The sequence below is a fragment of the Moschus berezovskii genome, chromosome 19 (genome assembly GCF_049115385.1).
Source record: "Moschus berezovskii isolate FMDL1 chromosome 19, NW_MosBer_1.0, whole genome shotgun sequence".
Lineage (NCBI taxonomy): Eukaryota > Metazoa > Chordata > Mammalia > Artiodactyla > Moschidae > Moschus > Moschus berezovskii.
This window is the reverse complement of record NC_142478.1, coordinates 14,910,112-14,935,771: the sequence shown is the minus strand read 5'-3', so window position 1 is coordinate 14,935,771 and position 25,660 is coordinate 14,910,112. Positions and strand designations below refer to the sequence as shown.

The 25,660-nt window shown below is 46.2% G+C and overlaps 1 protein-coding gene across 1 annotated transcript; it reads left to right on the top strand.

The window, feature by feature from the left end:
• The first annotated feature begins 549 nt into the window (after nt 1–549).
• REELD1 (reeler domain containing 1) lies at nt 550–22,351 on the top strand. Its single transcript, XM_055405367.2, has 7 exons — nt 550–993; nt 2,935–3,187; nt 5,650–5,872; nt 8,769–8,932; nt 12,413–12,746; nt 14,176–14,239; nt 15,057–22,351. Exons 2-7 carry the CDS (start codon nt 2,980–2,982, stop codon nt 15,660–15,662), a joined length of 1,599 nt encoding a protein of 532 aa, XP_055261342.2. The 5' UTR covers nt 550–993; nt 2,935–2,979; the 3' UTR covers nt 15,663–22,351.
• Nucleotides 22,352–25,660: the final 3,309 nt, after the last annotated feature.

Here is a 25,660-nt window from a genome sequence, read left to right as displayed (position 1 = left end):
CATCAGACACGACTGAGTGTGCACACACAAAGCACCTAACACAAAGGAGGCTCTCACACACCCATGTTCATGACACTCGTAGTGAGCCCACAGTCCTTTCAGAAGCCTGACTCTATTAACAAACTCCCAAGTGGGCTGGGTCCTCTAAGAGTCTTGGTGGTGATTTTTCAACTCAGTGTCTCGCTAACTCTCCTGGTCACAAGGATCTCCTGTCTCCTGGGTGTGTAATAAAAATACGGGTTTCCAGAACTCCCTCTTGTAGAGTCCGACTTCACAGGTCTGGAAAGAAACCTGGAGAATCTCTGTCAGTGCTTCTCAGACTATGCTCGTGTCAGATCCACCTCAGCCATAGACCGCTCAGGTGCACCCCAGAGCTGCTTTTTCAGCGGGTCTGGAGTGAGGTCCAGGAACCTACACTTCCAGCAGGCTCCACACTGTGAACCACTGATCCACGGCTCTGCACTGTTATCAAGGGTCTTGGGTGATTCTTGTTTGCATGCGCCCAGGTGAATCCCAGCTTCAGTGCAATTGATGGGAAGGGAGTATGCTCTGTGGGACGGCCATGGCCTCAATCCCGTTTCACCCAGGACACATTCTTCAGCCTCTGTTGACTCAGAAGCAGAGATCTCTGAGGTTTGTTTGATTGGATCATTCTCCCCTAGGCAAGGGGCTCCTGCTGAGGATGCCAAAGGAAGTTGTGTGCAAAACCAGTCCCAGCCCGTTCCAGATCGTCACACAGGCTTAAGCAATGTTGGCGTGGAAACTGTACCTGAGGATGCGTATGTGACCTCAGGGGAAAACCAATGCGATTAGGGCCGGATTTGGACTCTAAGGGACAGTTCCTGGGGACGCTGAGGATTAGCAGTAACAGCTGTTGTCCTGCCCATTCGGGGAGAAACTGAAGGGAGAAGAATGAACTTGTTCAAAGGATGTGTCTGTGCAGCTCTGGGAGGGGAAACTGTTCCATAAGCCTCAAGGGAAATGTGTTCCTAGGTAAGTGGATGCTTTTCTGGTTCAGATAGACAAGGTGCTGATGGGAAAGACATTTTAAGATCAAAGGAGGAGAAGGCTGAAATGTATGGTTTTGGCCCTGATCTGTGGGACCTGGTACTCATCCTGCCTTCTCCATAGACATGTGTGTTTCGTCTGCCTCTGTGGGGGGAGACCACCTTCTGCCAACAACAGAGTCTCCTGGGGTGTTGTCTATGCAAAGGCTTGCTGTCTTTCAGAAGGGCCCCAAGTCCCCTCAGCTGAGAATATACTTTTACAGCTCCTTGTTCATCATCTTCTAATATGTCTGGAAATCTGTAGGAATGGCCCTTGGTGGTGCAGGGATTTTGACTTTTACTTTCTTATGGAGAACAAACCTAGCAGAGAAAGGTATTGCCTTAAGGACTCTTAGGACAATTCTAAGAAAGTCACCTTCTATATAGACCATACTCTGCACCCCTGTGTCTGGTCAGTGTAAAGGATGGTGATGCTGATGGCTTAAAGAAAGGATGGCAGTAGATGACACTTGATGATTTGGTTGTTTGGATTACCTCCTTAGTCTACTGATTTCATAGCTAATTCCACTAAATGTTTACACTTTATTTTTACCTTTTAAAGCCAGCCTATTCAAGAGAAGAAATGTTGTTGCTTCGCATTGCTCCTTAGATCACAGTATTAAAAGAACTTTTATGTGCACAGAACTATAAAAACAAGCAGCTATTTTTTAAAGAATGCCTGCTAGCCCTGAATCTTTATTCAGAGAGCTTTTCATCTGTCTTACTTGCTATTTCTCACTTTATTTTCATCTGTGAACTTCTTTGACAGTCAACATTTAATTCTTTCTGTTGATGGGCATTCATGGTATAAACAAAAATATTTACTCTATAAATGTTATTTTTGCCCAAATATTTCATTCTACTCCTGAGCCAGTTTTTTTTTTTTTTTTGGTGTGTGTGTGTGTGTTTCCTCACTATAGTTAGCAAGGCATAAAATGGATGGACTTGGGTATAACTTTTTTTGCTCATCTTCTTTGTGAAAAAGGAGTGAAATATCTAAAACTTGTTAATAGGAGAAAAGACAAGAGCTATCAAAGCATTGCAAATTTAACAATCTCCCTAAATAATTGATAGTTGGCAGAAGATTTGTAGCATTTAACTCTGTAATTTGCAATTAGAGAGATAAGATGCTAAACCAAGCCGCCATATGCCAGGCTGCCTGCCCATGTTGGAACATTGGGTGTCTCACTTCAGCTGTAGTGTATTACAGCTCACATTGTCCTTGGATATCAGGCAGTTTGTAAGGAGTTCACGTTAGGATTCAAACATTTTCTGGTCTTATTTCTTTGATGTAATTAGCATAGCCTCCCTTTAAAAAGAGGCATTCTTACAAAAAAATTACAGGAAGAGAGTTTTAAAAAAAGGGTTTAGAAATGAAGCACTTCCTATAGTCTGGCACATCTTTTTTTCTTTTTTCTTGCAGTTTCTTTTTTTCACATTTAAACTTTAATTTAGTTGATTTTTTTTTAGTTAACAAGTTGCTCTAACTATATTTATTGGTCATTTCCACATTGATTTTTTTAAATGCTATTTTAAAGAGATATTCTTTTTTTTTAAAATGAAGTATAATTGATTTACAGTGTTGTGTTAGTTTCGGGTATACAGCAGAGTGATTCAGATATATATATATGTGTGTGTGTATGTATTCTTATTCAGATTATTTTCCCCTGTAGGTTATTACAAAATGTTGAGTGCAGTTCCCTGTGCTATTGTCGTAGGTCCTTGTGGGTCATCTGTCTTCTATATAGTAATGTGGCACATCTTTTTTTGGTCTTGAGCACTTGCAGTCTGGGAAGGGGGCACCAGAGGTATTTCAGGGATAAAGGCAGTGTGGGATTCAGTCAGGTCAGGCACATACAGAAAGACATCACCTCCTTTTCCTAAATAGCATCTGGATTGGAGCTGCTGTTCCTTGGACGCGGGAGAGGGCAGGATGGGGGTGCCTGCTGCCCTCACAGGCTGGGCCTGTGCCGCCCTCTGCCTGGTGCCCAGCTCCTCCGCCTTCTCCCACGGGGCTGGCGCGGTGGCCTGTGCAGACATGCGACCCAAGCACATTCCAGTCCAGACGCAGAGCCCTGGGACCCACCACATCACCATCCTCACCGGCAGCTCTTCCTACACACCGGGTGCCACGGTTTCAGGTATGTATGGGAGAGGCTTGTAGAGATCCCCCGACTCCCAGCAGGAGCCCCAAGGTCCTAGTGACAAATTCCAAGTTGTGTTTGTCCCAGGCAGGAGTTTCCTGGGCTATAGTTTGGTTTAATGCTAAGAAGAAATTATGTACCCAAGAAAACATGAAATATTTATGGTCTTTTTTTTTTTTAACTGATGTATGGCTGATTTACAATGTGGTATCCATTTATGCTGTATAGTAAAGTGACTCAGTTCTATGTGTATACACATTCTTTTTAATATTCTTTTCCATTATGGTTCATCTCAGGCTGCTGAATACAGTGCCTTGTGCTATACAGTAGGACCTTGTAGTACATTCTGTATGTACTAGTTTGCATCTGCTAACCCCAAACTCCCAGCCCATCCCTCCTCTACCTGCCCTCCCTTGGCAACTGCAAGTCTGATCTCTGCGTCTGTGAGTCTGTGTGACACTTTCATTTCTGCCCTCTTTCAGATTCTGCATATAAGTGATATCATATGGTATTTGTCTTTCTCTTTCTGACTTACTGCTGGAGAAGGGATAGGCTACCCACTCTGGTATTTTTGGGCTTCCCTTGTGGCTCAGCTGGTAAAGAATCTGCCTGCAATGTGGGAGACCTGGGTTCTATCCCTGGTTGGGAAGATACCCTGGAGAAGGGAAAGGCTACCCACTCCAGTATTCTGGCCTGGAGAATTCCATGGACTGTATAGACCATGGGGTCACAAAGAGTCAGACACGACTGTGCGACTTTCACTTTCACTTATTCAGTATGATGGTCTCTGCTGTTGCTGCTAAGTCGCTTCAGTCGTGTCCGACTCTGTGTGACCCCATAGACGGAAGCCCACCAGGCTCCCCCGTCCCTGGGATTCTCTAGGCAAGAACACTGGAGTGGGTTGCCATTTCCTTCTCCAGTGATGGTCTCTAGTTGCAGCTGTAAATCATGATATACTTGCATCATTAAAATCATATAACTAATCTTATATTGATATTAATCTTTATAGTAGAAGAGGGTACAAATGGCCTTATAAAATTTTTTTGTCTTTGTTGTAAGATATAAATATAGTTACCCTGAACAAATGCCCCATATCAAATATGTGTGAGAAATAGACTTTTTTCCTCCTTATTTAAAACTAAAGCTATTTGAGGGGTGAAAAGAGCATTTCCTGCTATTTTAGTTCAGGTGCCTAGAAAAACAGAGTGAGAGCTTGTGTGCAGGTGGTTTATTTGGGAAATGACCCAAAAAGCATTGATGAAAAAGAGAGAATAGGGCGATAGGGAAGAAAGAAACACGAATACTGGGTGTGAAATAGAGTGGGTTACTGCTGTGGGAAGCACACTGGATCCAACTCCAGTGATGGCCCTTTGAGAAACCACATGATATACAGTTCTGAATCATCCCTCAGGAGGATGGAGGAAGGGTAGTCAGTGACTGAGGATCGTCCCCCAGGGGTACCCTTTCCACCACCCACCCCATCCCCTCCCAACGCACAGACATGCACTTCAGAATCACTCCTGCCTACCTTGGGCCAAGCTCCCAAGGTACCAGCTGGAAAGCAGCAAAGAAAGTCACTGATGTTGAAGACGGTAGCTCAGTGTAGACAGGATACCATTTAGCTACAGGGAACTCAAGCACATCAGCGCTGTTGGCTCCACTCTCTTTTGACGGATGCTGCCTCTTTAGATGGGAATTACAGGTGATAAATGGAAATAAAATTGATTCTCTCTCTATGGTTTTATCCAATCTCGTTGTTCTCTTGGTTGGTGTGGGGATTAAAAAAACACATAAAATATTATCAAGGTGCTCCCTCAAAGAGTTGTGTGGTTTACAGTCCGAGCACTTCTCAATGAGTGTCCTAGTTTTTCTGTTGTGCCATCAAGACTGGTTGTACTTAAACATTTTGAAATTTGTTAATAAGATAGGTATAGTGTCTCATTTATAGTTGTTTTAACCATTGTGATTGAGCCTGTTTTATTTTCTATCTCTGTTTGTTGGTAATTTTCAGTTTGGTCAGCTTTTTTGTCAATTCACTATAACTCTTTGTATATTTGCCTGTTGTATCTTGCAGATATCTTTCTCAGTTTACCTCTTGTGTTCTGATTTCTTCTATGTTGAGAATTTTAAGAAATCATTTTTTATTTCCATTATGGCTACTGAGGTTTGCTTAGAGAGACACTCCTAACTCCAATATTAAAAGCAAAAACCAAAAAAACAGCAAAAAGCCAGACGATTGTTTTCTAGTTCTTTGTGTTTCATTTTTGCATGTCTTTGTTCCAAACATAATTTATTTGGGGTGTGAAATAGCACTTCAACCTTTTTTTCCCCCTAATGAATTGTTTATTTTCTGGGGAATGGACTGGTCCTAAGCTTTCTGTTTTGAAAAATACTCATATAAAGTCACCTAGTACTGCTCCTTCCAGGATGTTGACCTTGATGGATGTTTTCTGTTGCAGTGGCCGTGAGGAGCAGTCGTGATTTCATGGGCTTTCTACTCCAGGCCCGAAGAGTGTCTGATCATCAGATAGCCGGCACGTTTATCTTCATCCCTCCTCATTCCAAACCGATAACTTGCTTTGAAGAGGCTGACTCAGTTACCCACGCGGACAAGTCCCGGAAGAGAAACCTGTCGTTCGAGTGGCGGGCCCCTGCCCAGCCCGTGGGGAACATCAGGTTCTTGTAAGAGAGTTAAGTTCTGGGTCTTGGTAACTGACCTTCCGCTGTGACGGGAGGGGACTTCACACACTTCCTCGGTTCCTGCCTCCTCCCCCCACCCCTGCCTTATAATAAGGACAGGGTCACTGGGACTGCCTTTACTGGAGAGTCTATATAGGTGATGAGTTTTTAAAAAACTGCCCCCAACTCCATTCTGTGTGATGGTCTAGGAGCGTGTGATGTCCCTTGTCCCTGGGCACAGATGCACCTTGGCCAGTCTCTCCAGAAAATTCTCACTAGGGGACCAAAGAGCTGCAGGTGGGAACGTCCAGAGACAGCCCAGAGACAGAGGCAGGCAGACAGTGGACACTTGCCGGGCCCGGGGAGAACTGCTGGGAGCTCTGTGTCTCAGCTTCTTGTCCATCACGTGGGTGTGATCATGACAGCGCCCGCCTCGTGGGGTTGTGTAAGGTCGAAGAGCCAGTGTGTGCCAAGTGCATGAACCAGTTTCTGGCAACCATCAGCTTTATACAAGTAGCGTCATTCCTCAAAGGGAGATGCTGGCGTTGTCCTTCTTTTCAAACATTCACAGGTACCAAGAAAGTGAATTTGTTTGATGTGGGTTTTTTTTTTAGGGGAGGGTTTGTGACTCTGTGGTAAAGAATTGCTGCCAGTGCAGGAGACACAGGTTCGATCCTTGGGTTGGGTAGACTCCTTGGAGAAGGAAATGGCAACCCACTCTGGTATTCTTGCCGAGAAGATCCCATGGACAGAGGAGCCTGATGGGCTGCAGTCCATGGGGTCACAGAGGGTCGGACACAACAGAGCACACACCGGTGGTGATGGTTGTCATCGTTCCACACCCTCGGGTACAGAAGAGGAGGATGTGCCGGAGGGTGGGGGCATCCAGACCCCAGGCTTCCCCTGTAGGCTGTCCCCTCGGCACTAGGGAATGTGAGCAATGAGGTGTGTGGCCCCCACCCATCAGGGTCCCCTTTCCATCCCTTCCTGGTGCCCTAACACAGTGAGCAGGACAAACAAGGAGGAAACCGCCCGTGCCCTGATGACCCTGACCATCTGGAAAGGCCAGAACCCACCTGACTGTTGGTGTAACTGGCCCCTGCCAGGACTTTGGTTCCAGTGCAAGGTGGTGTATGAAACCCTTGGATCTGTACAATTACTTTTATTTCTCAAAGCCTTTCCATATCTAGTTTTTTAAATGTTTCTGCTTTTCAGGTACTACTTTATTTTTTAAATTAATTTTTGTTGGCATGTAGTTGCTTTACAATGTTGTGTTATTCTCTGATGTATAGCAAACTGAATCAGCTATATGTACACATATATCCCCTCTTTTTTGGATTTTCTTCCCATTTAGGTCACCACAGAGCATGGAGTAGCTCCCTGAGCTATGCAGCAGGTTCCCGTTAGTTATCTATTTTATGCACAGTATTGACAGTGTCTATGTGTCAATCCCAATCTTCCTCTGTTTTTAAACTTACCATGGTAGCTTCTCTGTGCAGCAGTGGAAGTAGATCAGAAGCCATGATCTCCACTGACAGGAAAAGGAGCCGCTTCGCTTATCAGATGCATCTCTGAGTCCCCCACATGGTGTCACCCCAGGATCCTTCCCCACTGTAACATCGACATGTTGAGGATGCTTTTACCTGCCCACTCTCTGCGTGACTTCAACTAAATTCATCACATTTTTATAACTGTCTTCTGAATACTTACAGCGAGAAAAATGGTACTTGCCCGTAATCCCTACTTTGGTGAAATTTGGGGAAGGATGAATAAGATTGAGTCGATACCAATGATTGTTACTGAAGAGAGGCATTATGTATTCACAATATTATTTAGACTATAAATGATTTACCTCTCATTTTCAATAGCATTTACAACTCCAATAGGATTATACCATTGTACAATAGAATTATAAAATTTTCAGCGAACAGTGTAATTCAGTTCACAACACACCAATAATGGTGAATGAGCACAGTTGAAGATGAAACTTTTGGAGTGAACAGTTCTCAGTCAGTTCCGTTCAGTCGCTCAGTCATGTCCCAACTCTTTGTGACCCCATGGACTGCACCACGCCAGGCCTCCCTGTCCATCACCAACTCCCAGAGCTTGCTCAAACTCATGGCTGTCGAGTCAGTGATGCCATCCAACCATCTCATCATCTATCGTCCCCTTTTCCTCCTGCCTTCAATCTTTCCCAGCATCAGGGTCTTTTCAAATGAGTCAGATCTTGGCATCAGGTGGCCGGCCACAATGTTGGAGTTTCAGCTTCAATATCAGTCCTTCCAATCAATATTCAGGACTGATTTCCTTTAGGATGGACTGGTTGGATCTCCTTGCAGTCCAAGGGACTCTCAAGAGTCTTCTCCAACACCACAGTTCAAAAGCATCAATTCTTCGGCAATCAGCTTTCTTTATAATGCAGCTCTCACATCCATACATGACTACCGGAAAAGCCATAGCTTTGACTAGATGGACCTTTGTTGGCAAAATAATGTCTCTGCTTTTTAATATGCTGTCTAGGTTTGTCATAGCTTTTCTTCCAGAGAGCAAGCATCTTTTAATTTCAGTTCTAGACTGAAATTCTAGAAGTTCTAGAAGGGCAGTTCTCGAAGATACATTTTAGTCAAAATGATTCTTAATGATTATATTTATTCAGGAGAGTAATTAATTTGTACCTGTTGTCTCTTATTTTAATTATTTGCTGCTGTTGAGCTTTTGTTTCTAAAAAGAATGAAGTCACCCAAGAGAGTACCACGATCGTGTCTCTAAGTTTTTCTATCCCTATAGACTCGTGTGCTTCTTTAACTTTTCGTTTGTTCTCTCCTTTCTATTAGGATGGCCCGAAGTATGACTTAAGGAAGACCAAATCCTCCAATCACTCTGCTTTCTTTTTCTACAGTTTATCTGTAGTCCAGTCATATTTTGTTTACTGGGTGAAGATTGAATCGTCTGTCGTGTCTCAGCAGACACACAGTAGAGCCCATTCTGACAGCCGCGTGGAGCCTGGCTTTCCGATGCCAGCCTCTGGGCAGAGGCTAGAGGACGTTGAAGGAACCATCCCAGGTACCGCGTCCCGCCGCACTCACCAGCCTGATGGGCAGCGTTCTTTTCAATGTGCCTTACTTTCACTTAAAAGTGACTCCTGCTCCAGTTCCTGGGGTACAAGCTATAGACAGCTGTCTTGGGAGTGTCAAGAGTTTCTGGGGACATGATTGCACAGCTGTGGGTGGGAGTTTGGGGGTGCTTGCAAGTTCAGGGTTCACTGCAATGAACACTCTTTGTTCCACTCAACCTCACAGGTGAAGCTGGGTCCTGGAGCACTGCACCTGAGCTGCAGAATCAAAAAATAGCCACACACCGCCACCCACTCCCACGCCTAATCAATTTCCACAATATTTCACCTGTTTTTCCTGGGCCCCTGAGACTAAATAGGGAGCACAAGAAATAATCCTTTCTTTTTCTTTTTAAATAAAAGAGCATCCAATTTTGATCGTTACTTTCTGAGGCAGGTAGATGACTCTTTGCAACGTGGGTTGGAGAACAGAATCAGCCTGTTGTAATGGCAATGGATTTTTTTCCAGGCTCACCACGTGACTTTAGATTCGATTGGCCCATGAACTTCTGAAAAAACAAATAAAAATAGAAAATGGAAAAAAAAAACACACACACCTAAGCAGCTAGAGAATGTCTGACCTACCTGAAAATTCCTGGTGAAATGGAACTTATTTTCATTATTTATTTCTAGTGAAGTGCTCTGAACAGGTGCTTTCATAAAGACATCCAATCACTTGTACAGAAGATCCAACCTTTAAACCATTTGATCCCATCTTCCTATATTCTTTCTTTTATTCCGGGCTGACATGATAAAGCCAGCACATGATTTGAATCCCTGACTTTGCTAGTCCCGCAGATACAGGATCAGCGCCAACCCAGGGCCACCCTCTGCCTATGACCAAATCCTCTGTCTTCTCCCCACCGCCCTGCACAGCTCCTCCAACCTCTCCACCGAGATGCTCCGAAAAGCAGAGAAAAGCTCTCAGGGTCTGAGAGGGTGGCCTTAAGAAGACCCTGCAACCCAACATGGGTTTGAAGTCTCCTTCCTGTATCACATTATCAATCATGCAAATGTTGCATTTGGATCCCAAGCATGGGTGGGGATCCCTGGTGGCTCAGATGGTCAAGAATCTGCCTGCAATGCAGGAGACCTGGGTTCAATGCCTGGGTCAGGAAGATCCCCTGGAGAAAGGAATGGCTACCCACTCCAGTATTCTTACCTGGAGAATTCCATGGACAGAGGAGCTTGATGGGTTACAGTCCTCGGGGTCGCAGAGTCAGACATAACTGAGTGACTGACACGTTTGAAGAAGAATAGGAGTGAAAGTCAGGCTTTAGGAAGACGGATCCTGTTGATTCTGCAGTCTCTCTGATGGCTGACCCTGCTGGGCACCTTTTCCCCTGGGGCTGGCAGACCCCAGTCTGAGCAGCTGCAGGGTCAGCACTTCCTCAAGTTGCTTACACTCCTTCCCTCTGCTCCTGCCTGTTATCCAACCCATTCCTCTACACAAACCCCAGTGCTTCCCAAAGGAAAAACGTGTGTGTGTGTGTACACACACACGCATTGGGAGAGGTGTCATCTAACAAAGTGGAGTGAATTGCTTTAACCATAAGAGGACTTCAGTAGGTAAATGGGACTGATAAGTCTTCCCATGGGAAGATAGCATATTGTATTTCTCAAACTTATTTTCCAACAGAGCTTTGGGGCTCTTGAGGGTCCTATCTGACCCCGCTTGGCGTGACCTACTTTTGTGTCTCGGTGTTTGCCTCCTGACATCTCTTTAAATGGAACTGCTCCTCATGATGAACTGTTAACCTTCCAAGCGGCAGTTCCGATGTCTCCTTTGATCCTTTGTGAACCTTTCCCCCTTGCAAATATAATTGCTTTCTTTAGCTCTGGTATTAAAGCTCTGACCACACTGTGATTTATAAGGTTGGGCAGGCAGGAGTCTGTCCTCCTAGTTTTGAGTTCAGAAGCCACAGTTAGCAACCTGCATCACTTCTGCATCCCCAGCACCCAGAACAAGGCCTAGCACGCAGTCGGTCTGCAGGAAGCATCTGAATGCATTCAGGGTTCAGGCAGGAGTTAAAAGTATCATGATTTTTGCTAAATTCTGTGTTCCGTGTACGCTTTCTTTTTCGCGTCAGTCTCCCTATTTTTGAGTAATAAAGGCATAAGAACAAAAAGTGTCACAGTTTTTTTGTTATTGCTGTTCAATTCAACCCAATTAGAGCCCTGGCCAGAGAAACTTCTGCCAGCGCTCTTTTTGTGAACAGCATCGTGGTCGCCCTCTGACCATCGTGGTGATCATGTAGTGCCCTTTGCCTCTGAACCAGGCCCTGTGCGTCACGCACCTGCATCACTGATTTCACTTTCCCCCTCTCAGCAGCTCTACGCCCCACATACTATTGTTGGTCTCATTTTGCAGAAGAAGAAACCGACACTCTGGAGGACTTAGCCCTATTCAGGAATTGACAGAGTAAAGAGCTGAACCCAGACGATGACTCCAAAACCTGTGCCTGGCTGTTTGCTGCCCCGTTTCTGAAGCTCTGGGCCATCATGTCCACTCATCACAGATGGGAGAGGAGACAGTGGAGGGCAGTGATCCCGCCTCTGCCCGTAGCAGGGACTGGAGTCCCTATCATCACGGGGGAAACTTCTAGCATTAATCCCACGGCAAGAAAGACCTAGAGCTTCAAAAAGAAGTCTGGTTTTTGTAGGATCCCACCTTTTTCCTTAGCAAGAAGAAGTTCAGGGCAGAAGTAAGAAAACAGAGTGGTCACAGTGGTTTCTATTTTCTCTGATTGGTGACTGTTAAGAATGCATAACCCCAGGGACTTCCCTCGTGGTCTAGGGGCTAAGACTCCTGGCTCCCAATATTGGGGGTCTGGGTTTGATCCCTGGCCAGGGAACTAGATCCCACATGCCACAAATAAGTGTTTGAATGCTGCAACTAAGACCTGAAGCAGCCAAATAAATAAATTAATTAAAAAAAAAAAAGGATGCACAAGCCCAGAAGGGCTAGGAGCTTACTCTTAAAAAGAAAAGGAAAGAAAAGCTGAGTGCTTAGTCAGGGGTTTCTATTGCTACTTAGTCAGGGGTTTCTATTACTGAGCAGATGATCCTTTTTTGAGTGCTAAGTCACTTCAGTTGTGTCCAACTCTTTGTTACCCCGGACTGTAGCCCGCCAGGCTCCTCTGTCCATGGGATTCTCCAGGCAAGAATACTGGAGTGGGGTGCTGTGTCTTTCTCCAGGGGACCTTCCTGGCCCAGGATCGAACCCCCATCTCTTACATCTCCTGCATTGGTAGGCGGGTTCTTTACCACTAATGCCACTTGGGAAGCTCCAGACGATCCTTAGTTGGTACTTTTGAGTGGTTTACACTTGATGGTCTGTCCTCAGGCACTTCGAAGACTCTGGCATCCAGCCCATGGTCCTAGCTGTGTGCTGATCGACACAAGGATGATTTCTCCCTCTTTCTTCGCAGTGTCTCTGGGCCTCCACTTGGCTCCCAGTCTCCCCATCACTCTTCTTCAGCAGCGCACAGATGTCTCTGCTGTGGCTGTGACTGGAGCTGCAGAAGAGGGCAGCTTAGATCCTGTTCCTACCAGTGTTTGGGTGACAGAGTTCCTTGGGGCTGCAGAGACTCCATTCCAAGCATCTTCGCACACTGCTGCTGTAGACAGTGATGGCCATCAACCCAGCAGGGACAGCAGCCCAACCCTGGAACCATCCCTGGATGTCCGGGGTCTGGAGAGACTTGTGGCCCTCAGGGGCTTCTCTGCAGAGAGCTTCACTTCCAGCTTCAGCACCTGCCACAGGTGGTTGATCAGGGGGTGGGCCATTCGGGACAGGTGGTGGGGTGAAGCCAAACACAAGGGTGCCAAGGAAATGTAACCTTCTTGCTATCAGACAGAAAAAGATCTCAACCGTATTTACTCTTAGTACGTGAGAAGCACTCATTGTAGAAGGGCTGGGTAGGTAGACTATCTTGGGAAATTGTGTTGTTTTGGCTGAGGTCTCTGAGATGCTGCTATAAATAAAATATAAATGTAGGTTACATATTTAAATACATAAAATTATAAGTATATAATATATAAATATAAAGTATATAAATCAATAAAAAGATTCAGTGGGTCTTTGCTGCCATCCTCACTCACCTCCCAGCCATTCCCTCTCCAGCCCCCAACTGCAAACTCCAGTGTTTCCAAGAAATATAATGTTATCAGTATATACAACAGTGATAGGAAGGATAGCTTTTTGGTTATCATACTAAGTAAATTAAGTCAGACAGAGGAAGACAAATATCATATGACACTGCTTATGTGTGGAATCTAAAAAGAATGATACAAACAAACTTATTCACAAAACAGAAACAAATTCACAGACTTAGAAAATGAATTTATGGTTACCAGGGGTGAGGGGTGAGGAGAGGGACAGATTGGGATTTTGGGATTGGCATGTACACACTGCTGTGTTTAAAACAGATAACCAACAAGGACCTGTTGTATAGCACAGGGAACTCTACCCAATATTTTGTAATAATCTAAATGGGAAAAGAATCTGAAAAGGAATGGATATATGGATAACTAAATCACCTTGTTGCACATCTGAAACTAACACAACGCTCTTGATAGACTCCGTGCACCGTGCTGTGCTTAGTTGCTCAGTCGTGTCTAGCTCTTTGGGACCCCATGGACTGTAGCCTGCCAGGCTCCTGCGGATTCTCCAGGCAAGAATACTGGAGCGGGCTGCCATGCCCTCTTCTGGGGTGTCTTCCCAATCCCGAGATAAAACCCAGGTGTCCCACATTGCAGACAGATTCTTTACGGTCTGAGCCACCAGGAATACTGGGGCGGGTAGCCTATCCCTTCTCCAGGGAATCTTCCTGATCCAGGAATTGAACTGGAGTCTCCTGCACTGCAGGCAGATTCTTTACCAGCTGAGCTACCAAGGAAGCCTGTTAATGGACTCTACTCCAATACAAAATAAAAATTAAAATAAACAATTAAGTAAATAAATTTCTAAAGGAAAAAGCAAACAATAAAACATGGAGACAAAGTAGGTAGGCAGGAAGAGAGATAAAATAAGATTAGTCATGAATCGATAATTTTTGAACCTGGGTGGTACATATCTGGGGGTTCATTATATTATTCTACATTTTTATTCTGAAGATTTTTATAATAAAAGGTAAGGAAAAACCCCAAATACTTAGTGACTCCTTCTCGGCTTTTTTTCTCTTCCTCTTAGGACTCAGAATGATCCAAGCTTTGATTCACTGGAAACTTGTCTGCCCTCGGATAGGGATGAACAGGTAACAGCCACGTTGTACACAGACAGTGAGTATGATAGTTTTGGTCCCAGAGTGGGAAGTTCCACACTGGGTGATCATAGCTATTAGACTAGTAGCCAAAATCAGTGAGAAGGAGGCCAGGGTGTGATAAATACACAGCATTTTTTTTCTCAATCAATACCAGCCTTTCCATTATCCACAGTTTCTCTGAAGTTATTGGCAATTACAGAAACTGGTGGTTTTCGTGATATGTTTTCCCACTTAGCTCTGGTTAATAATTCCTCTCTCCTCTTCCCCCACCGTCTCCTTTATAACATTGGCCTCAAAACACCATGTATGGTCCCAGAGGTTAGATCAATGGGCAGTATAAAATATACATGCTCAATGATTTACTATTCCTTTGAAGTCTTAAAAGGAACACAAAATAAAACATGGTATAATATCCTTACTCAAATTTATTGGAACCTACAGCAAGATTCAATGGTCCCTTTTGCAGGGGTCTTAGCATAAAAAGACACACTCAGAGCTTTCAGCCGTTGGAGGTGACAGTCACCCATATCGTCCTGGACCCTCTAATAGGACCCTATGTTTATTCTTGTAACTGGCCTCCATGTTCTCTTGGTGGGGTTTCCATTAGTCTCCTTGTCCCCATCAATAACAAGTGCATATTTATCTGCTTGGGTGTTTTCCTCTGAGCTCTTTTAAGAGCAGGCATGAGGCTGGGTTTTCAGCTGAGGCCTGGGGTTCTTTAAGGAACTTGGGGTAGTTGCAAAGTTCAATAGCTGCTTGCGGGGAAGACTAGCTCCTTTGATTTTTCTTTTTCCCTTTGCTTTTCTAGGACAAGATGAAGGGCTCTAATAGGACAGTGATGGGGCCTCCTTTGCACACTGTGCATCTCTCCCATCTGCACCTCTGGTCCTCCCGGGCACTCACTGGACATGGGGCTGGGGCAGCCCACCCAGCTCCTGCCCTCCACACCTCTGCCACCTCCAGGCCCACCACTGCTGATGGCCAGTCCGGGGCATCAAGACCCTCTGCCAGCTTCCTGCCTCAGTCAGAGCACAAGGAGCGCAGAGTGGAGGAGGGCGATGGAGCGGCTGGGGTGGGAGACCCCAGGAAGACCAACCCAAGACCTGAGCTCGGGCAGGATGGAGCCAGGGCCGCGTGGGGGATCCAGCTCAGGACTCCGCAGCTGGGCGTCCTGCTCTGCCTCTTGGCCGTGCTGGGCATGGCCGTGCTTGTTGGCCTTCGTTACCTGCCCACCCGGTATTGCCGCGGGCGGATGGAAGTGTCCTTTCGTGAGCCTGCCGGGGATGTGGTTGCCACGGGTGACGGTGGTGAGATTGTGCACGTCCGGAGAATTGGAGACAACAGTTTTGTTTTGGTCGAAGGGGAGTGCAACTGGATTGCTCCCTCTGTGAGCAGCAAGAAAACAGTCCTCTGAGAAAACCGTGGTTCCAGGCCTCTCTGGGTTCCCCTTGCACGCTGTAGAGAGTCTCAGCCAGAACAGAGCTACTGAGAATAGGTGATGAGGACAGCGATTCACTGTGCAACCCCCCACCCCTGTCAGGGAGCAGTCAGTAGAGGAAGCTGCACAAGGGCAGTTTTATCAGCAGAGGGAATTCTTCCCCAGCTCTGTTGTCTTAACATCTGTAATTTAGCTGCCTTTTTTTTCTTCTCGCAATTAGATGTTCTGTTTGAAGACTTAAACCCAACACAATGAATATTGTATAACCTGCTCATTAACTAGACTCCTGTGGCCGCCGAGCTTCCTCCATTGCCTTAAGGAACCTGCAGAAATAGAACTTCTGTCCCTCCTCAGCGTTGTCAGCATCATCACCTCTAACTCTTTGAAAAAAAACAGTAATGGTAGAGTTGTGTCTCTTTCAGCCCTCCCTTTGCCTCGCCAAGCCACCCCCAGAGAAGTCTTGTTTTTCCAAACTACAGTTCAAAGTTGGCTCTGATGTCGTCGACTGGGTAAGTGCAAAGGTATTTTGCCTTCTAGGAAACTCAGACATGTGGCAAATCTGCCATGGAAATTGGTCAAAGGCAAGGAAGATTTTAGAGAGTTTGATTGCCACATCTGTGGGGAGATATACATGCAGCACGAGGCCTTAAACCCACGAGAGGGGGTAAGCAAACCTCCTCTTCGGGTGTAAATGGATCTGAGCTCTCCCATCCATTTACACTTGATGAGAGACTAAGTATCCCACCAACTAGCAGACTTCTTGCCTTTGCCAAAGGTCAGGCTGAAAAATAAATGATAATACCAGCACAGTTTTAAGAGCCTTTATCTGTCTAAGAAAGCATGATGGACGGAGACCACTGTGACTTTATGAAGATCACTTTGATTTAGCAAGAGTTCCATAGATACCAAATGGGTTCGAATATAACTCTTGAATATGGTCACCTAATATAACACATGAGAATTAGCTGCCTTTTCAGAGGTAAACCTACTACAGAGTCAAGGTCCATTTTAATGTGGAAACAAAAGCACTGTAAATTTGGAAGTGATATTTCCTGATTGAGTAGCTAAATTGTGTAGGTTGTGCCAAGAACTGTACATATATTTTCACATTTAGCTCCTACAATAACTTCATGAGGAAGATGTTCAGTAATTTGCTAAAGAGAAAGAGACATTGCAACTCAATAACAAAAACATTTTAAAAAGTCAGGTGTGTAGGAAAGGGCTGCTTCTGTGTTTCCAGCCTGTTAGCTCACTGGACATCAGCTCCAAGACTCTGTCCTCCCGGATTCTAGCACAGACACACCTGTCCCTTGGCTTCAAGCAAGTCCCTCAGCGGGTCCACAGAGACCTGGGGCCATGTACCTCTGCTCAGCCACTCAGTCGTGTCTGACTCTTTGCGACCCCACGGACTGTAGCCGGCCAGGCTCCTCTGTCCGTGGGATTCTCCAGGCCAGAACAGTAGCCATTCCCTTCTCCAGAAGATCTTCCCAACCCAGAAACTGAACCCTTGTCTCCTGCATTGCAGGCAGGTTCTTTACTGGTGGAGCCACCAGGGAAGAGACTTAGATGATGTTCACAGATGGAGGTGTTCTAGAAATGCTGTGGAGAGGCACCTGTACTGTACTCCCACGGGGACCACAGAAATCCATCCCACATACCCCACCCCAGAGATGCCCTCTTCCCAAGATTCAGATGAGACATCTCACTAGTGGGGCGCTCCCATCTGGCCACATCACATCAGAGCCGGGTGCATCACATATACACTGCCCTCCAGATCTTTCCTGTCCAAGAGGATATCATCCTGTGGAAACAGGCTGTTTTGCTTATCCCTTACTATGAAATGAACTACCCCTTAACTCAGTGCTTTGAAACAGTGCCTACCCCTGATGGTCTCACATGGTGCTGGAGTTGCCTGGGCTCAGCTGGGCAATTCTTCTGCTAGGCATGTGGTCCAATGGGCTGGAACATCCCAGGTGACTCACTCACAGGGTTGGCAGTTCATGCTGGCTGGCAGCTGGGCACTCACTGGGGCCATTGATGAGTGTGGGAAACAATTTGCTTCTCTGTTTTGTGGCTTATTACTGCCCGGTGGCTGGGTTCCCAGCGGGCATGTCCCAGGCTGAAAAAATCAGAAGCTGGGGATCTCGGAAGGCCTGGCCTGGGAAGTAACATGATTGTACTCTTGCTGTGTTCTGGTGGTCACAGCAGGTCGCAGAGATTCACAGCCTTCATTCTTCCAAGGGAAGAGCAATAGATTTCCACTTTTCAAAGGGAGATGTGAGAAAAGGAGTTGAAGATGTTTAATTCACTGCATCTCCGGTTAGACTGCTGATACCACAGGGCTGGCGTAAGAGGACAGTCTGCTCATCTCCAGGAGATGCCGTGGGTTACCCTCCCTTCAAAGCCTCGAAAGGGCTAAGGGAAGTCTCCAGGTTTTAGGATTTGTTTTTTGGCTGTGCCTTGAGGTTTGCAGGATCTTAGTTTCCCGCGCAGGGATTGAACCCAGGCCCACGGCAGTGAAAATGCAGAATCCTAACCACTGGATTGCCAGGAATTCCCCAGGCTCTAGGGTTTAGGCACCCCTTCTCCCCTGGCTGGGAACCCCACGTCAGGCACACTAGTGAATGTACACAAGAGTCAGCCAGACCTCTGAGCCTCTGCTTCCTCATCAGAGATCAATGGATCACCGAACAATCTTCTGGCTGTTGTGAAGATTAAACACATGTTAAATACTTAGCAGTCTCTAACTAATCGACTTGCTATTGTTATTAACGTCATCCTGCAGCTTCAGCACCCTCTTTAAACCTAGTCCATTTAAAGAAACCCTGTGGCCACCCAAACCATGATTCCAATCCATGACAACTCCTCCCCCTGTGGCCCCACTGCCCCAGCCCAGCCGATGGTGGTATCACTGTTTTGGTTGTCATGGCAGCCACTGGCCACAGTTCCTGCGGGAGGTCAGACATTATTTCTGAGACATTCTGAGTAAACTCTTTTTTTGGCAAAGATGGCTGGAGTCTGCAGGCCTGAAGTCAGGACACATAAAACCCCTCCGACACAGTGATCTTGAAGGTCCTCTAAGCCTGACTTCAGAGAAACCCTAGAGAGGAGCGAGTAGGAAGTGTTGACTTGACTTGAAGCCACTCACTAGTGCACAAAGCCCTGGAAAGTTAGGCAGAGGACTCCAATGCAGCTTCTCAAAAATAGCCTTTTTTGTTTTGTGGGAACAGCTACAGAATTGTTTAGACAACCACTTCTTGGAGGAGAAGGAGGTTTGGGGCTAAACACACATTTCAGGGATAATAACAGAAAAGCAGTTGCTGAAAACTCTATTTTAAACAAATGGTTTTACATCTATTGTCCTAATTTCATAATCACAGATCAGGAGTAGGGGTGGATCTTAACCTTTTTACATCCACCGACTATTTCTGATATCTCTAATTAATTTCTCCCCTTGGATACAATGATTTTGGAAAATCACAACTTAACGCTTAACCGTAGCCTGGCTGAGCTTGCTCACTGTCAAGGCTGTCTGGATTAATTTGCTGTTACAATGTTTGTTTTCTTTTTTAGAAAAATTCTAATTAACAACAACAACAAAAAAATGGGTCAACAAGTCAGTAAATATTTAAACAAGTGTCACATTTTATTTGAAAAGTTGTCTGAAAAGAGCTGGCAATTTATGAATAAATTATAGATAGCATACCCTCTCCCAGTCTTGGACTTCCGGTATTAAAGAGATCTCAGTCTTTCTGGAATGCAGGCTGTGTGATTTGACTTCATACCACTCCAAACTATCGCCCTCTTCTAAAAATGGTGTGTGGCAAGGAATTTCTCCTATTCAAGTGAAATGAACTTGCATCCATTTGCTTTATTAAGCTTGAGAATTTCTCCCTGATTTCAGGGATCTATTCAGAACTCAGCTCCATCTGGCCTTTAGGGGTTTGCAAAACTAGCCATAATCATCTCTGACTTAGAATGTCAGGAAGGCCTTGATGATGAAAAAAAATAGGCTGATTTTTTTGAGTTTATTCTGTTCCGTTTTGGAGGCCACACCATGTGGCATGCGGGATCTTAGTTCCCCCACCAGGGGTGGAACCTGCGCTCCCTGCATTGGAAGTGTGGAGTCTTAACCAGTGGACCGCCGGGGAAGTCCCTTTGCTCTGTTCTTTAAATGCAAAAAGAAAACGTGAACATTTTGAGGCTCTCTGCTCCTTTGAGCAGATGGGTGGAGTGGCCAAGACAACTGAAATCTGGCAAATGCTTTTTGGTTTCTGTATTTTGCTTTTAAAACATAAATCCTTTTTTGCTGCACTATCTCTGCATTCCCTAATGGCTCTCCATCTTACTCAGAATAAAACCTCTACAGCCGAACTGAGTTGACGAGGTACTATGAGACCTGGTCCTTGGACCACCTTCTTGCACATTCCCAGAGTTTTTAAGAATGGTCTAGGGATGCAGCACAGCCCCATCCAACTCCCTTGGTCTGGCGTCTCTTGTTGTCCGGAACCCCGTTCCTTCCAGACATGCGCGGCCTTCAGAATCATGCTCCCATGTTGTCTCGTGATCAGTGTCCCCCTTCCCACTCTCTGTGCCCTCCCTGCTTTCTAATATTGACATCACTTCTTACCTCCAAGTCTATGTCTTCATTCATTTGTGTGTTTTCTGACTCTCCTCAACTAGGATGCTTTATAAAGGCAGAGAACACTCTATTCCTTGTTATTTCCCCAGCACCTAGAATTGCTCTCAGTCTGTAGTAAGTCATCAATAAATAATGAGGGAGTGAAAAGTTCAATGTCTGTGTTACTGTCACCGCTGCCTGGTCTAGACTGAACTTGGACGTGCTGCACCTTGGGCTACTGCAGGTGCCTGAGTATCAGGCAATATGAATTTCTCTCCAAAGGTGAACTGAGAGTTCTGGTGCCACTGTCCCCAGGTGAGGACCTTCTGTGTCTCAGATCCACAGCTCGTGCAGTTCTTGGTAGGGAGAAACTGAGAATGGACTTGACTTCTCTGTCTGGGCTGAACAGAAGGAAAGCTAAACAGTTTTCTAGATTCCCCTGTGAGCATACTTAGTCTCTGTGGTCTGGCCCAAGGTTTCTCATCCTTTGTGCCATCAACATCGGGGGCCGGATCATTCTTTGCTGTGGGGGACTGTCCCATGCATTGTAGGGTATTTAGCAGCATCCTTGGTCTCTTACAGAGCTTCCCTGGTAGCTCAGCTGGTAAAGAATCTGCTTGCAATGCAAGAGACCCCAGTTCAGCTCTTCGGTTGAGAAGATCCCCTGGAGAAGGGAAAGGCTACCCACTCCAGTATTCTGACCTGGAGAATTCCATGGACTGTATAGTCCATGGGGTCGCAAGGAGTTGGCCACGACTGAGCGAATTCCACTTTCACTTTTTGGTCTTGTGCTCTCTAGATGACAGTGGCACCCCCTAGTGTGACAACCAAAAACATTCCCCGACATTGCCAGATGTCCGCTGTGCAGGGTGGAGTCAGGGTAGGGAGGTAGAGTCATCCCCAACTGAGAACCACCGGCCTAGCAACTAAGAGATCCTAGGACAGGCCCTAAGATGAAGCAGCCGCTCCTACACCATCCCCACGTTCAGTGATGGCACGGACAGCGCTGGGATGGAGAACGACAAGATGAAAAAATCGGAAATGGCTTTAAATATCATCTGACTCACTGGGTTTAGATTTTTCACTTTACTAGGCACAGCAATAAAAGCCGAACGCTGTAGTTCAAGTCTGCGTATATTTCCCTTTCCTCCTGCCCTGGCTCCTTCTCCCTCACCCTGGGGCACTGCCTCAGAAACTCAGGGCTCCAAGAGGCATGGACTGAAAGTATTAACAACCCCCCCTCCAGGCAGATGAGGACAGCCAGGCCTCCGAGCCATCAGAGACAAATAAGGGAGGGTCTGGGTGGTCCTGCGACTCCTGCCTTCCATCCCAATTTCCAACATACTTTTCTTTCCACCGCACTTGGCAGATCATTTATCTTCTTGGAGTATGTTGGGTGCTGTAAATATTTCAATAGATCCAGAGAGAGCCTGGAATCAAACAGAAAAATGGCCTAGAAAGATTAATCTACAGTTGCCATTAGAACCAGAAGGATGACGGGACTTTGGAGACTGGCCACTGTGATGGGCCAGGCCAAGGCATGACCTGTGACAGGGCCCGGCAGTGGGCCGAGGGACGAGACTGGCTGGAGGAGAAAGGACCAACAGACCCGGATGGGGGCGTGCTGGCTGTCCCCGCCCACCACCCATCTAGGAGCCACCAGTGTAAGACATAGCTTTAATTTACAACTACCATCTTGAACTCCCTCCCTCCCTTCCTCTGGGTTCTGCATTTTCCGCCCTTCAAATTGCACCTGGGGACAATCTTGCCCCATCAGCCAGAGAGAGACGGTTTCTGCCAAGTGTTCTGTTAGTTACTTCATGGAGGAAAGAAGCTGCCTGGAAATGCATTCCACTAGATATTAAAGAATGTATTTTCCTGATTTATAGTCAGGCTAGGCAGGGTTGCCTGAGAGGCAAGGAACCAATGGGGATATCCACTTGGACTAATGATTAATTATGATATATAAAGTGATGTTTTCCTATCAACCGACAGGCTAGAAAAAGAGACTACAGCTTGCCAGGTTAGCGTCACGGGTCACAGATGTTGCCTCTGCATTTTCAGATTGTCTTATCCATTACAGACGGCATCTTCTCATCTAGAAACATAATTTGTTGTTATAGCAGATTAAAAAAAAAGTTGACATTTCCCTTGCAAGCCAAAGATTAGCATCAAGGCACAGGACTGCACGTGCGAGCACATTTAGGTGGGGGCTGTGCCGTCCCTGAATCAAGGACGCCAGGCTTGAGCCAGCAGAGCTGTAGATGGCGGCTGACTTCTGATCTTTATTATGCAAATGTGCAGCCCCGAGAGCCAGGCTGTTTAACCTCATCAGGGGAAATGTCACTGATCATTTCGGGTTCCAAATGTAGCACAAGCATTAGTCCTATTATGTTATGATTATTATTATTTGTAGGGCATGATGTAAGCCTGAGCCCTCTGATTAAGCTGAGTTTCTACTTACTCAGACCCTCTGGGGTCGAAAACCAAAGTCTTCTTGATATTAAACAAATAAATAAATATATTTTGTTCTCTCTCTTTAATGCTAGCGGAGGGGGTGCTTCCCAGGGCTGGTGTCCTCCAGGCATGGGGAAGATGGTGAGAGTTTCGCAGTCTAATTTCCACCCCCAGCTGCCACCTCTTCCTGTCTCCTCCAGGACTTCTGCCTCGGTGATAGAAGTGTTTAGAGAAGCTGGGGTAGGAGAGGGGTCAGATGTAAGGGTGGAAAATGGTGAGGAGGATGGAAAAGAGAGAGAGATACTTACTGCATGAGATTAGAGAAGAAAGGGCCTAAGGAGGGGAAAAGAGCCTTCAGCCCTGGGCATGAGTCCCTGCTATCTAACCGAGCCATAAAGCAAACTGAGAAGGCTCCCGGATCTAAGAGGTGGAGACAAAAAGAGCTTGGAATCAAGCAACAAAGAAAAGGAAGTCAGCGAGAAGGGGAAAAGTCAGAGGCAGTTGATTTGCTGCCCAGGGTGACAGAAGGCGAAGGCTGTGCCTCTCTGAATCCAGATTTCGGGACCTGAACCAGCAAGGTCCTACTTTCAGAAGAAAAGACTCTTGATGTGGGAAACTAGGAAAGAGAAGTACAACACGCAGCTGTAGTGAGATTCTGGAGCAGAAAATACAGCCTGAGTGTGTTCCCAGCCTGGCGCTAGGGAAAAGGTCCAGCTTTAACAGGAACCCAGGAGGGAGGCTGGTTCACTGCACACTTGGAGGTGCTAGATGCTTCTCTGAAGACCCCGAGAGACTCTCCCACCGAGCCCCGAATCCTTCAGATATAAACGCTAACATCACGGTCTAAATCCAATCAAATCAGACTTCTTAGGAGTGGGGTCCATGCCCATATTGTTTAAAGCACACTGGGTGACTCCATTGGGCCACCAGGGCTGAGAACTGCTGCCTTAGATCCTGATGGACATAAACTCCACAAACTCTTGCATGTTTATTTTCTGCTGTATCCTCTGGCATCTAACACAGCGCCTGACAGAGAGTAGAATATAGATTTACTACAAAAAAGGTTAGTGGGTGAATGGAGGCATTTCTGTACTAAAAACAAGTATGGGTTTCTCTGGTAGCTCCATAGTATAAAGAATCCACCTGCAATGAGGGAGGCGCGAGTTTGATCTCTGGGTTGGCAAGATCCCCTGGAGAAGGACCCACTCCAGTATTCTTGCCCAAGAAATTCCATGGATAGAGGAGTCTGGCGGGCTATAGTCCATGGAGTCACAAAAGAGTCAGACATGACTGAGCAATTAAACAATAACAGCAACTGTATATAGGTAGGTCATTCAGGGCACCGGTGCAGAGGTGGTACCTGCCAGCCCTCCAAGAGCCCTGCTGTCGGGGGTATGTTTGTCCTTTGTTGTGCTAGCGCAAGCAGACACACAGAAGTTGCACCCTAGACGTGGGTTCTTTAGTTGACATGTGGTCAGCAACCCTGCCACCCAAGGAGTTGGTCCAGTTGCCTTCCTATGTTCTCCTGGGAGTGCTGGTGTGACCACACGGCTTTCAGAGAAGGGGCTCAAACTGTCAGCCCACCATTGGCTTGCAGCCCACTATGGGCCATTATCTTTCTCCACCAGCAACTGAGGAAGAGTCAAGGATCACTTCCGGTGGCCTTTTCTTCCTTACTGTTCCTGCTCAGGGTCTGGTCCTAAAGAGTTCAACAGAAGTGCTGGGTGACCTTTTCCTGGAGTCAGGAAACCTGTCCTTTTGGCTGCTGGATGAGAGGATCCTCATGAAGGGAAGTGAAGGAGGAGCCCTGCACGTGGACTTGGATCTGAGCTAGTTTGGTGGAGGAGCGTCTCAGCAGCATGTCTGCGGGATGGAAGCCAAGGGACTCTGACATCAGCTGCCAGACTTGTGTGCCACTGACGAGCTGCGGAAGTGACACGTGGGAGCAGTGTGAGGTCCTTCTGCTAATTCCCAAGAGTCCTTCAGCAGATGCTGCGAGAGGGAGTGGCCTTACTGTGAGCCCGCTTCAGACCGTGCCTGATGCCCCTGTGAAACGTTTGGGCTGGGAGAGAGGTTAGGATCGCATTGTTTATCGCCCTGTTTCCACCAAGAAACAAGGCATAGGAAAAGAAAGACAATGTTGGGGAGCAAGATGGGTCTCCATTACTACTGATGAACCCTAAAACTTCTGGCAAGTCTTTTGACTCAGTTTTCATGTTTAAAAAGTGAGAATGATGCAATTTACTGGACAGATTTATTGTGAGCAACAGATCTTAGGGCTATTATCAAATCCTCCATTTTTTGAATCCTATGCAATTATTATTCCAACATTGGGCTCCGAGCTCTTTGAAGGTTTAGACAGCATTATTTTTTTTTTCCTTACCAGACTGAGTAGGTTTAACAGTGGACCCCAAAGGTATGTCCAAGTTGTAACCTCCAGAACCTGCAAAAGTGACTATGTGGAAAAATGATCTTTGCACATGTACTTGTGGATTTTGAGATGAGATCATCCTGGATTTAGGGTGGGCCCTGGTTTGTTTGTTTGTGCTCGGTCACTCAGTAGTGTCCAACTCTTTGTGACCCCATGGACTGTAGCCCGCCAGGCTCCTCTGTCCAAGGGATTTCCCAGGCAAGAATACTGGAGTGGGTTGCCATTTCCTCCTCCAAGCATTGTCTTTTTATCTGTGTATCATTAACCTCTAACACGGTAAACAACTGGCACATAATAGATGCTTAATTGTAACCTTCTCAGGGCAGTCTGCCCCAACGCCTCCTCTCAGGACTCCCCAAGTTATTCATTATTCTCTCTTGGTTTCCTTCAGAGCCTCAAAATGATATATCTGCTTGTGTATCATTTATCTCGAGATTGCAGTTTCCACGAGATGAGGACCTGGTC